Here is a 13114-nt window from a genome sequence, read left to right as displayed (position 1 = left end):
TGTCCAATTTGATCCCTGAAAGACTGCAGGGCCTCTGTTCCTCACACTGTTCCAGGCACTGTAGCACATGGTGTGTGTGTGTGGTGTGTGTGTCTGTTGTGTGTTGTCTGTGTGTCTGGTCACTGGTGCTGGGGCAGGGGTTTGGGGGAGCCGGGCAGGAAGGGCAACGATGCCATCCTCCTCCACGACAGAGTCCGCAGCCTGAGCTTCCTCTTGCTTTCCAGGTTCCGAGCTGGGAGATGGGAGTGACGGCAGCATTTGTGAAGGCAACAGCCGAGTTGTCTAGCAAGGGAGCTGGCCCTGGAGCTGGCCGGGCAGAAGCCTCTCCTCCTGGCCGCCCTTCCTCTGTGCCCACAAGCCTCCCTTCCTCCTCCTTGCCACTGAAACCGAAACCGATGTTCCCAGTTCTCTTTCTCACCTTCTGCCACTCTTTTTGGGATCTGGCTCGAGCATCCACAGACAGCAACAGCAACCCGCTCAGTCCCAGACCTGGGCTTGCTGAGCCCCCGCCAGCTGCCCAGCTGCTGCCCCTCCACCCAGAAGTCCAAGGGGACCCATTGGCTCTAGTGGGCCCCATGGCCTGGGGTCCCTCTGCAGAGGGCGCCCCTTCAGGTCTCACTCCACCCTGAGTGGAATCAGTAAACTGACGTTATTCACGCAACTTTGTCTTGTGCTCATTCCAGTCCCCTTGGATAAAGGCTCAGGGCCTGAAACTCTGAGGAGTACACCTCCCGCACACCCTGCCCCCGTCTCACCTCTCCTTGCCCCCACCATCACTGCCACGAGGGATGACACCGCCTGGGCCCGCACAGGCTGGCTGGCTGCCCCCGTATGTACCCACTTAGGAGGGTTTGGTACATTTCCTCCACACTTCTCTCCTAATTGCATCTTATCACCCAAAGACCAGATCAAGATTTAGGATGAAAAACAAGGCAGAGAATTTAGTAAGAAAAGAAGAGGTAGGTGTGTGTATATGAGAGAGAGACAAAGCCAAGTCAAAAAATAAAGATGGAGGGAGTGAACTACTGATACCTGCAAAAACATTACAGCAAATGAAAGAAGCCAGTCACGGAAGACAACATACTGTACGATCCTGTTTACACGCAGTTTCTAGAAAGGCAAACCATAGGGACGGGGCAGTGCTTGCTGGGGGTTGGGGAGGGGAGTGGAGATGGACTGCACACGAACTTGAGGGGACTTTGTGGGGTGATGAGCGGCTTCTGAAAGCTGGTCTGTGGTTATGTTCACACAACTGGATGCATTTACTAAAGCTTATTGAACTGTGTGCTTAACATAGGCGAACTCTGTGGTATAATTGTAAAATATGCCTCAACAGACTTTCTAAACAATGGAAGAAGGGGCAGAGAAAGGGTGAGAGAGAGAAAAAGGTAAAAGAGGAAGAGGTGCTTCTCGAACCGCCTTTAAGACCTGCCCTCCTCAGAACAAGAGTGACCACTGAAGATGTTGCTGCCAAGGGGTCCCCAAAATAAGTTATAGCATCAGTGGGGTTTAGGAAAAGCTAGACGTCAAAATATTGTCTGATATGTTGCACAGTTAGGCCAAGTGACTCAAGGACTGCAAACAAGAAGGTTCCACCAGGCTGCCTAGATCCGAGAACCACAGAAGAACATCTTTAAATGTGCATAGTCCCTGGAAGAGCCACTCAGGTTGAAAATATCTCCATGCTGTACATTAAATTCCTATAACCTCAAGTTGTTCCACTCACCAGTGGAGCTCCAAGCCCTGATCATTCTATGAGAGAATGGGTCTTTGTTTTTCACTGAATTGTAAGGTCAACTGAAGATAAAGGATTTGTCCGAGAGCCAATACTGAGAAATATCTAAGGGACAGTGCATATTTTAAAATAAGGTTTATAGAGAACTTAATGGAATTTGAGGTGGCTGGGTAAATATTCTGGCAGGCCAAACCTGCAGTAAGATGTAGCAGGGTTTGAGGCAGCTACCCTGAAACCGTTACAGGTTTACATCAGCCGGTGTTGGGTGTGGGGCAACTATCTGAAGGATTTACAGACAAAAGCAGGAGTGCCTCCTGTGAGGTCTGGGTGGCGAGAGGTGCAACACAGCAGACCTGCACCATCAATTCATTGCCACTGCAGCCCAGGGGCCTGCCGATGGGGCTTCTCATGGCCCAAGATGCCAAAGTACCAAGTCTCATCTATTAAAAGACAATGATGGGTCCAGTATTCTTTCCTGGGAAATCCCACGGACACAGGAGCCCGGCAGGCTATAGTCCATGGAGTGCCAAAGAATCGGACACGACTTAGTGACTAAACAACAACATGGATCTGTCAGTTTCTGTCATGTGTGTGTGAGTCACTCAGTAGTATCCAGCTCTTTGCAACCCCATGGACTGTAGCCCGCCAGGCCTCTCTGTCCATGGAATTCTCCAGGCAAGAATACCGGAGTGGGTTGCCATTTCCTTCTTTGAAGGATCTTCCTGACCCAGGGATCAAACCCGGGTCTCCTGCATTGCAGGCAGATTCTTTACCCTCAGAGGCACCAGGGAAGCTTCTGTCATGTGAGTGCTGAAAGTGTGAAGTGAAAGAGAAAGGGGCTCAGTCGCATCCGACTCTTTGTGACCCCATGGAATTCTCCAGGCCAGAATACAGGCCTTCTCCAGTGGATCTTGCTGACCCAGGCGTACTGTAAGAAGCTAAACAATTAAATGCATTATTTGTGATTTAAAAAAAAAGACAACGATGGGGACTTCCCTGGTGGTCCAGCGGTTAAGACTCCACACTCCCAATATAGGCGGCCCAGGTTTGATCTGGCCAGAGAAGTAAATCCTGCATGCTGCAACTAAAAAAAAAAAAAAATTGGGTGCTACAACTAAGACCCGGTACAGCCATATAAATAAATTCTCAAAAATAATAATAAAAAAAAAGAATGATGAAAAGGGCTATCTCCCTCCCCTATAACTGGCTAAATATTGGCAGAACCTACTCGAGGCTGAGGCACACTGGACAGGACACAGGGTCTTCAGGCAGCTTTTACCCACTATCAGCTTGTGCTTCCCTGGTGGCTCACAGGGTCAAGAATCCACATTGCAGGAGACCTGGGTTAGACCTTTGGGTTGGGAAGAACGCCTGGAGAAGAGAATGGCTGCCCACTCCAGTTATTCTTGTCCAGAGAATTCCATGGACAGAGGAGTCTGGCAGGCTACAGCTGATGGAGTCATGGAATCTGACTCAACTTTCACTTTTTTCAACCAGGCGCAGGTTGTGAAGACGCAGGGGAAAAATGCACAGCGCCCACCTCCTTGGAGCTCAGTTCTCATTGGGGCAGCAGGACATGTGTAGAAAACATCATACTGAGGTAACAGGAGCCCACAGGTCGCCTTTACAGAGCATGTCCTAGGAGCTGGGCCTGAGGGTAAGCGTTTTACATTTATCTTTAATCCTCACAATACGCCTATGAGGCAGATACAAGTAACCCCATGTTACATGGGAAGAAATGTGCACTAGGTTCTCTAGAGAAAAAGAGCTAATAGGATATATAGAAAGAGATTTAGTATGAGGGATTGGCTCACAGGATTATGGAGGCTGAGAAGTCCCACCATCTGCCATCAGCAAGCTAAGGACCTAGGGAAGCCGGTGATGCGGTTCCAATTCAAACTTGGGCCTGGGAACATGGGGCGGGGTGCGGCAAGAGTGAACCCTGGTTGGCGTCTGAAGGCCTGAGAACCAGAAGTGTTGATGCTCTAGAGCAGAAGATGGGTGTCCTAGCTCAACAGAAAATCTGTCCTTTCTCTCCCTTTTTGTTCTGTTCAGGCCCTCAATGGATTGGACAATGCCTACCCACCCACCCTGGGGAGAGTGATCTTCTTTACGGTTTATTGATTCCAATGCCAACCTCTGGACTTCACTGGAGGTCCAGCGGTTAAGAATCCCCCTGCCAATGCAGAGGCCACTGCAGCGGCCACTGCAGCATGCCAGGCTTCCCTGTCCTTCAGTCTCCTGGAGTTTGCCCCAACTCATGTCCATTGAGTTGGTGATGCCATCCAACCATCTCATCCTGTCTCCCCTTTCTCCTCCTGCCTTGTCATTCCCAGCATCAGGGTCTTTTCCAATGAGTTGGCTCTTCACATCAGGTGGCCCAAGTATTGGAGCTTCAGCTTCAGCATCAGTCCTTCCAATGAAGCACCACGATTCGAAAGCATCAGTTCTTCAGTGCTCAGTCTTCCTTATGGTCCACCTCTCACATGTGTACATGACTCCTGGAAAAACCACGGCTGTGACCATATGGACCTCTGTCAGCAAGGAGATGTCTCTGTTTTTTAATATGTTGTCTAGGTTTGCCATAGGTTTTTCTTCCAAGGAGCAGGCTTCTTTTAATTTCGAGGCTGCAGTCACCATCCTCAGTGATTTATATATACTACTATGCACAAAATAGAAAACTAATGACAACTGACTGTATATAGCACAGGAAACTCTACTCAGTGCTCTGTGGTGACATAGATGGGAAGGAAATCCAAGGAATACAGGATATATGTATACGAATAGCTGATTCAGTTTGCTATACAGTGGAAACTAACATTGTAAAGCAATTATACTCCAATTTTAAAAAATAAAATATCCATAATAGTGCAAACGTCTCACATATGAACCAAGCCCCCACTTCATTTCTACACATCCTAAGCAATTCTCTTTTGGCTGCAGAGTGCTGCATGCAGGATCTTAGTTCCCCAAACAGAGATCAAACCCGGGCCCCACAGAGTCTTCACCACTAGACCACCAGGGAAGTCCCCATCCTATGCAATGCTGTGCATTGCGTGCCATGTCCAGCCCCAGCCCAGGCTCATCAGGTGTCCCTCCCCCGCTGCCTCAGGAATGGAGGCCAGAGAAAAAGGAAAGGAGAGAGGTCACTTTTAGCCCTTACACTCAAAACAGGCTTCTGAAACTCAGCACAGATGTCTCAGGTTGAGAGAGCGTTCTTGAGCCTCAGAGTCTGACTGTAAGATCATGGGGGTGGAGGTGGGTTCTCTCCTGTATCCCATCCCCCAACCTTTTTATAGAGCAGGGAGGGTGGAGAAGTGACCAGCCAAGTCCTTCCCCTCCCGGTGCCTGTTTCCTCATCTGTCAAGGGGCACAGTCGCAACCAGCTGATGATAGGTTGAGAGAATAAACTGAGTTTATTCATGGTAAGCAGTTAGAACAGGGCCATACCTAGTAAATAACACGTATCTTGATCATTACCATCATCATGGAGGAATGGCCTGTCTGAGGCAATGTCCCCGAGTTCCCTGCAGCCCCAGAGTAGGAAAAGACACCATCCAAAGAAAGATACAGTCAGGCCTCCCTGAGTAAGCCAGCGGGGCTGCGCAGTGACCAAGGAGGGCCAGATCTCCGGACACACCGCAGGACCTCAGAACTTAAGAGATGCCAGGCAGGGAAGAAAAAAGACGCCGACTAGAAAACCTGAACCGACCAGGGCTTCCCTGAACTGGTTACAGTTCTGCCCTCAGCCACTAACAGAAGCTAGTCCATTTTCTGCACTGACTGCAAGCAACAAATCCATTTCAAGGGGGAAAGGCCTGCATGCTGCTTTGTCCCTTTCCTTCCTCCAGGGCGGGCCTCCCTGGCTGCTTTGCTGGACAAGGATTGCCATCTGCAGATCCAACAGGGCCGATTCAGTGGGGAGCTGAGACTAAAGTCAGCCTTCACTGGGCCTCCTGGCTGCCCTGACCCCTGAGACAGAGGCCTGAACATCCGAGCACTTTCATCTCACGCCAGTCTCACTCAAGGACCCTCCATGTTCCCTCCACCGCCTTTGCCTTTCCTCCCCCTTCCTGCCCGCCTTTCTCGGGAACTGCCTCTCCCTCCAGATGCAGTTCTTGACCTTGTCCCCGCCACAGACTCCCGCCCGACTGCTCCAGGCAGCTTGGCAGGGCCCGGCCAGCTCTGTTCCAGGAGAGCCATGTGGTGCGGCTGGCCGGCTCCTTACCCCCGCGGCCTCACAGTGCTGCCCGCTGGGCCAGGCCAGCTCCGCCAGGACACCTGGGAGCAAGCCATCTCTGATTTGACAAGAAGAGGTTGTGAGAAGGCCTGACACCACTCTCTGGAGAGCGGCCCGTTCATTCATGGATTCAGCGAGCCATCCCGGAGGCCAGGTGGCCAGAGCTGTGCCGGTTTTGCCCCACCAGTGCCGGCAGGGCTTGGAGCCTGGTTTCAGTGCCCTTTGCCCAGGCACCAGGGGCTGGGTCTCAGGGCATCATAGATGGAATGTAGAGAGGGTGAAGGCCTATTGCATGGAAATAAGCAGAAAGAAAGGAGTTTCTGCCATGCACCCTACCAGAACCAGCACTGGCCAGGGGCCAGAGGGAGATGACCCCAGGCCCCAGCCTTCCTCCTGCCCACAGAGAGCCACCCGGAGTCCCCCAGCCCTCCCCTGGGCAGGCAGGAGCCCCCAAGGAGAACAAGGCCTATGAGGAGCCCCAGGTGCATGCGAAGCTGTCTGAAATGCTTCTCGATGGGGGTTCAGGGCTCTGGCGAGGACTAAAGCCACCTGAGGAAAGCAGAGAAGAGTGGGGAACAAGTATTTCTGGAGTGATTTAAACCAGGGGTCCCCAACCTCCGGGCCATGGACTGGTATCTCCCGTCAGATCAGCGGCAGCATTAGATTAGAAATAAAGTGTGCAATAAATGTAAGGCACGCGAATTATCCAAAAACCACTCCTCCCCCCACCCCCACGCCCCCCAGTCCTTGAAAAAATTGTCTTCCACGAAATCTGTCCCTGGTGTCAAAAAGGTTGAGGACTGCTGACTTAAACCTCTGGACACACAGCAGCCACTGGCCCCAGGTAGCCCTGTGACCCCGCCTTCACCCCTAGGCTCTTCCTATCTCTCAGGGCCAACTCCCCAAGGGGTCTTGGGCTCAGCCTGGCCTAGCCATCTGTGAGTTGTGGCTAATGGGCAGGCACTCAACTCACAAAGGGAGCTGTTCCCCACTGTGGAGGGCTAATCACTTCAGGCTGAAGTGGATTAATCATTAAGGACACCACCCCCCAACAGGACTGGGGGTCCCTCCCTGAAGCCTGAAGTGATCAGGCCCCTCTGTGTGTCCTGCTGCTGCTACAGAGAGTAGGAAGAGGGCCCGGTTTCCAAGGCTCCAAAAAGGCGCTCCCAGACTCAGATATGGCACCTCGTCCACCCCACTGTGCAGGAGACACTTTGGACTTCTCGGTGTGTATCTTTTCCTATCATACGGGCTTAGGTTTGAACCACGTGACAGGATTACCGATTTAGAAAGCAAACGCGCTGGTGGCTCAGACAGTGAAGCGTCTGCCTGCAGTGCAGGAGACTCGGGTTCGATCCCTGGGTTGGGAAGATCCCCTGGAGAAGGAAATGGCAACCCACTCCAGTACTCTTGCCTGGAAAATTCCATGGACTGAGGAGCCTGGTAGGCTACAGTCCATGGGATCGCAGAGAGTCGGACACGACTGAGCGGCTTCAGTTTCAGTTTAAAAATCACCAAGGCCAAACACGCATGCGCACACAGGTTCCTCACCAGTTATCTCAGACAAAACGATCCAAAGCACCGGCTAAAAAGGTAAGACTAGCCATTCCCACTGACTTCCTGCTGGACCTGACATCCACATTCAGGCTTTCTAGGCCTGCCTTCTAGGCCTCCGGCAACCAGGCCCCGCCACGCTCCAGCCAGCCTGGCCTCTCAGTAGTCATCTGAAGCCCCAGGGACCACGCGGCAGGACCCGGCCCCCTCCCCTTGGCGTTCCCCAGCCCAGGACCTGGCCCGGATGCTTGCACCACCTCCCACCCACCTCCTTCAGGTTCCAGCTTCACTGCCACTGGAGAGACCCACCCCAACCACCCAGCCCAAAGCAGCTCCCCACCCCTCGGCCTGCTTCAAGCCTTCTCACTGCACCCAGCGCGACCTGGCACAGTTGACCATCCTTGGCTGGCAAGGCCTTCTCTGTTTGCGGCTCTAACTCCAGCTCAAACATCCTGAATGGAGGTGAGAGTGGGGGTGGGGTCCTGTGACCCACTCCCCTGCCTCAGGGCAGTTTCAGAGCCCACACTACCCAGGGACAAATATGTACTTACTGTCTTGCAGCTCAAATCCAGGTTTGCCTTGGAAGCATGGTGGTGTGGGGGCCCCACCCCAGTCTGGCAAGGGGCACCTCACACACTGGCCTGGGAGCCACAGCCCAGAGACAAGCAGTACCAGCTGACGTTTATGGGACAATTACAGCTCGAGCACCAAGGCCCTGTGCAGATTGCTTTGCCAAGGTGATCTCACTTAATCTTCAACCTCCTTAAAGGAGCCTGAGAGGTGCATCCTATTCTCCCATTTTACACTGTGAAAGGGGAGCCAAGTTGCTCAAGCTCACACCACTGTCCTTTGGCTCCTGAATGCTTACTCTCACACGTATCCCCAGGAGCAGAGAGAAGGCTGGGGTCCCGTGGCCCCAAGACAGAAGCAAAACAGATGCAAGCCCCCCAAAATAACATGTATCTTTGAAGCAGTATGAAGGACAAGACTCCCAACGAGACAAAGTGGGGACCCTTCTCTCTCAAGCCTCTGAAAGGTGTTTTATTTGTTTGCTTTTCTTTTATCTTTCTTTTAAAACAATAATGGCACATTAAAAAAAAATTCAGAACTACAAAACGGGCCGTGTCTTGGAGTCTGTGCTCACATTGCCCTGGGCCGTGGTGCCAGGACCGGTGACTCTAACTGGGGATCTGGCCTCTTGGAAAGGTTCTGGGTGGGTCGTCTCCCCCACACAGGGGCCACTCCAGGGGGTTCAGGTGCCGTTTCTCTGGGCCCCCCTTAGAGGGCGCACCCCAGCTCCCAATGACCCTGGCCAACCACCTTCTCTCTCTCCAAACTACAGCCAGGACCTGGAAACCTTAGGGAACTTACTTTGGTCCCCACAGGGGACTTTACAGGGACAGAACCCTCCCCTGACCGGCAGGAGATGACATCCCAGCCCAGCCCGGTCATCCCCAGGAGGTCAGGGTGTCTCTCCCCGGTCCTGTCTCCAGCCCAGCTGATACCACAGTGATGCTCCGGTCCTCAGTCCCACCCCAGAACCCTCCCGTCATGCCCTACGGCCACCCCAGCAGGCACACAAGTGACAAATGCTCGGCCCCCTGTGACTCCCACCAACAGCAAGAGAGGGCTCCCCAGACCCCAGGGCCCTGGCTCAGAAGGAAGGGCTCGGAGAGCAGGCAGGGTGCAGGGCGGGGGGACGTGGGGCGGCGGGGGGGGCAGGGAGGATGTGGGGTGAGGAGCTGAGCTGCCAGGGTAGGGGAGAAGCGACAGAGGCCGGCTGAGGGCTCGGGGCGGCTCCTCAGACTCTGCAACGAGAAGAGGGGGTCCCACGGTTGGGGCACAGGCCTGGGAGGGTGGGGGCAGGGAGAAAAAGGCTCCCGTCCTGCCTCCGGTGACCATGGGGGTATAGGCCCGGGTGACAAGACCTTAGGGTCCCCCCAAAAGGAAACGCCATGCTGCACTCAGGCAGGCCTCAGCCCAGCCCTCATGGGAGGGAGGGACCCCACCAGCCCAGGCCCTGCCAGCCCCAGCTCCCTACAGCGCTCCCCAGGGCGCCACCTCCCCCCATAGGCCGACTGGACCGCGGCTGGTGGGGGCCCAGCTCCCCCGGGCCCGCCCACGCCCTCGGCCCCGCCCACGCCCTCGGCTCTACTCCTGCTGCTCGTTCATTTCCATGTCCGACACCAGGATATTCTTCTCGGTGGCCTCGCTGGGGCCGGAGGAGCTGCGGCTGTAGCGGGCACCCTCAAAGGCCCCACGCTCGACGCTCTGTCGCCGCCGGTAGAGAATCAGGGCAGCGGTCAGCAGGGCCAGGAGCAGGAGCACCGCCATCAGCACCACCACCAGGGCCGCGGGGTTCTCCGGGAGGGCGGCTGCGGCCGGAAGGACCCTTGGTCAGAAGCCCCGCCAGGCCCGCCCGCTGCCCAGAATGACCAGGACCCGGGGGGGGGGGGGGGGGAGAGGGCTAGTCCTGCCTGCCACTCACCTGATGGAGAGAAGCTGCTCGCCTCAGCTGTAGGGGAGGAGGGACCAGTTAACAACAGTAGTAGTGACAATAGAGTAACAATAAGCAAACAAGCAAGAACATTTTCTGCGGCGCCATACACTTCATTGGCTCGTTTACTTCTCTCATAGGTACTCTTATTACTGTTGTTGCCGTTTAGCCGCAAAGTCGTGTCTGACTCTTCTGCAACCCCTTGGACTGTAGCCTGCCAGTCTCCTCTAGCCATGGGATTTCCCAGGCAAGAATACTGGAGGCGGTTGCCATTTCCTCCTGCAGGGGATCTTCCCAACCCAGGGACTGAACCCGCATCTCCTGCATTGGCAGGCAGATTCTTTACCACTGAGCCGCCTTCGAAGCCCGTAGGTACTTTTATTACACCATTTTACATGAGTAAACTGAGGCCAGAGAGCTTGAGCAATTTACCCAAGGTCACAGAGTTGGCAAACGGTTTGGCCTGGGCTCGAACCCCATATCCCTGCCTTTAACCACTACAAAATGGTTAGTCTACCAATGGCTGTCTACTCTGGCAATTTTCAGGAAGGGCCAGTCCTCGGTACAGACCAATTGATCCCAGAGGAGGGTCCTGGCGGCCCCAGGCCTGTTGACTCCCTCCCATCCACTGTGTGGCCTGCGGAATGAGCAGCGGCCCGGGGGCCCCCGCCCCCCAGCACTAGATGTCTCCCGCACCTCGAGGGAGCTTGCAGACGACGCCCATGGTGATGTTGGTGCAGGCCCCCGGGCGCCACAGCCCGCTGCTGCTCTGGATCCAGTAGCAGCTGTTGTGGCTCAGCATGCTGGGGCCCAGGCCTGGGGGCCCCCAGTTGGAGTAGTTCACAGCTGTGTTGTCCTGCCAGACCAGGGTGCCCCCTGTGGGAAAGGCGGCATTGGGGGGGGGGCATTGTTGGGGATGGGGGGGGCAGCGACATGGAGCAGAAGCAGATGGGAGAGAAGAGCCCTGTTCTAGAAAACCCCCACATCCCACAGATCCTCACCCCCCTCCCACAGGCCCTCACCCCCCATGCCCCCACCCCTCACCACCGGCCAAACGCCAGTGGAGGGCCTCCCCCTGCAGCCCGAGGCCTGCCCCTCCTGACCCTATACCCAGGGGGCCCACCTTTGGGGTTGAAGTTCATGCCCAGCCAGGCGCCCCGACTCTGGCCCTCAGAGCTCTGCAGATGCTCCCAGACAAACACGTTCTCCATCTCATCCAGGATGGACAGGACCGCGCCGCCCGCTGGACATAAAGGAGGCCGACGTCAGGGCAGGTGAGTCTCCTGGTGGGTAGCAGAGCCCCCGGAGAGGCCCCGCCCTTTTCCCTGGCAGCCTGAGTAGAGGATGGCGTGGAGACGTGCGTGTAACGGGGGGCTACATTTACATCCATGCCCCGTCCAAGGTGGTCTGTGTGGATTGGACCGTGAGGGGCACTGAGAGGTGAGTGCAACCTACAAGCAGAGTGCGGCACGGGGACCACATTCGTGGGGTCTCTGAGCATCCTCGAGAGGGGTCGCCACCCGGAACGCCCAGGTGGGGGCGCTCGCCCCCCGAGCCCACCTCTCTGGCAGCGCTGCAGCGCCTCCTTGTGGCCCAGCAGCAGCTCCATGTGGAAGGAGTAGCAGTGCTCTCGGAAGGGAATCCAGGCCGAGTCCGCCAGCCCCTGGGGACAGCTCCCGTGGTAGCTTATTCGTCGCGGAGGAGGGGGCCCTGTGAGCGGGGAAGTGCAGCATTGAGGAAGTGTCCCAGGGTCCTCCTGGGGTCGGCTTCTCCCTGGCCCAGCCCTCGCCCCAGCGGGTGGGCACTCACCACCGTGAACTCCACACACAGCACCCTGCAACTTGGTGTCACAGATGGTGGTGCGCCAGGTGCCATCCGTGTCCACGTAGGCACAGCCCCCCGGGAGCTGGGGCTCCCCGTCCTGCCAGCTCACATAGCTCAGTGGCTCCTCCGAGACCCAAGAGTACCGCCGGGAGCCCTGGGCACAGGGGGCCATCAGGATGGAAGCAAGGGGACCAGCCAGGGCTGGGTGGAGGGGGGTGGCCACGGAAGGCAGCGGGTTAGGAGAAGACAGGGAACTGGGGGTAGGGGGGCCCTGCCCAGTGCCTACCTCCTCACTGGCCAGCCCGATCCAGAGTGGCGTGCGCAGCCCTCGGGCAGCCTGAGTGAGGAAGGCCTGGGTGTAGGGGTCGAGCACGTGGGCCAGGCTGGCATTTCGGCTCTCACACAGCAACAGGGCGTCGTGCCAGCGCAGCGGCTTCTGCAGCAGCCGGAAGGTGCCGTTGAGGTAGGAGAGCTCAGTGCCCGGGGCAGGGGGCGACGCTGCTGGGGATGGGCTCAGGGAGGGGTCTACAGGGAAGGGGGCAGGACTCAGGCCGGGCTCTGCTCCCCTCACCCCATCCCCAGGCATGAGGCCAAGGGGGAACAGCAGGCAGAGACCAACTCTCCTCTGGGCGCATAACCATCAGTCACTGTTGTTATTAATAATACATTCTTACTAGTAAAGGGATAAACAACCTTGAGCCTGACCAGGAACCCAGGCCAGAGGGACCCCTGCTCAGAGCTGCAGAAGCCTCAGATGTTGAACCACCGGGTCCCTGCCACAACGCATGCCCAATGTCTTAGTTCTTCCTGGGTAGCCCTCCAAATCCCAAACCTTCCTCCTGCAACCCCTGGACGCTCACTGCCTGTCCCTCTGATTGGTGCCTGGCCTTTCTGCCCATCTGCTTCCCAAGCAGAGTGGTCCCCTGAGATCAGGGACCATGCCTCATTCCTCCTAGCTCGGCCCACAGCGTCCAGCCCTGGGCTGAGGTTTCCAGGCTCCCGGGTGATACCTACCCGTGGCCTTCTGGCAGATGAAGCCGTGGGTCTCCTCTGTACAGCTCTGGTCGTCCCAGCGGCCAGTGAAGTGGGTTGAGGGGCTATGCAGGACCACGGCACAGCTGGTCTGGGGGGAAGGAGCCACTCAGGGGAGCCCCAGGAGCTGCCTGCCTTGTGCTACCGCCCCTGAAAGTCTGTACTATGAGCAAAGAGGCTGCAAGGGGATCCCCAGGTGTGAAGACAAGTGCTGCGGGCCAGGGCGAGTTAG

The 13114-nt window shown here is 56.1% G+C and overlaps 2 protein-coding genes across 2 annotated transcripts in view; one reads left to right on the top strand and one right to left on the bottom strand.

Moving 5' to 3' along the window:
- Nucleotides 1–4610, top strand: part of MARCHF10 (membrane associated ring-CH-type finger 10) — a 113766-nt gene extending 109156 nt beyond the window's left edge. Inside the window, exon 11 of the mRNA XM_027974358.3 lies at nt 225–4610. Coding sequence (XP_027830159.1) covers nt 225–286 — 62 coding nt within the window. The 3' untranslated portion in view covers nt 287–4610. The remainder of the gene's footprint in view (nt 1–224) is intronic.
- Nucleotides 4611–8543: 3933 nt separating this feature from the next.
- Nucleotides 8544–13114, bottom strand: part of MRC2 (mannose receptor C type 2) — a 63539-nt gene continuing 58968 nt past the window's right edge. The window contains exons 23-30 of the mRNA XM_027974359.3: nt 12865–12973; nt 12137–12375; nt 11836–12004; nt 11587–11736; nt 11150–11269; nt 10723–10902; nt 10018–10044; nt 8544–9904 (exon numbers count right to left, since the gene is read on the bottom strand). Of these exons, the coding sequence (XP_027830160.1) occupies nt 9681–9904; nt 10018–10044; nt 10723–10902; nt 11150–11269; nt 11587–11736; nt 11836–12004; nt 12137–12375; nt 12865–12973 (1218 nt within the window). The 3' untranslated portion in view covers nt 8544–9680. The remainder of the gene's footprint in view (nt 9905–10017; nt 10045–10722; nt 10903–11149; nt 11270–11586; nt 11737–11835; nt 12005–12136; nt 12376–12864; nt 12974–13114) is intronic.

This window comes from Ovis aries, chromosome 11 (assembly GCF_016772045.2).
Source record: "Ovis aries strain OAR_USU_Benz2616 breed Rambouillet chromosome 11, ARS-UI_Ramb_v3.0, whole genome shotgun sequence".
Taxonomy (NCBI): domain Eukaryota; kingdom Metazoa; phylum Chordata; class Mammalia; order Artiodactyla; family Bovidae; genus Ovis; species Ovis aries.
The sequence above is the reverse complement of the archived record's forward strand: the minus strand, read 5'-3'. Positions and strand labels throughout refer to the sequence as shown.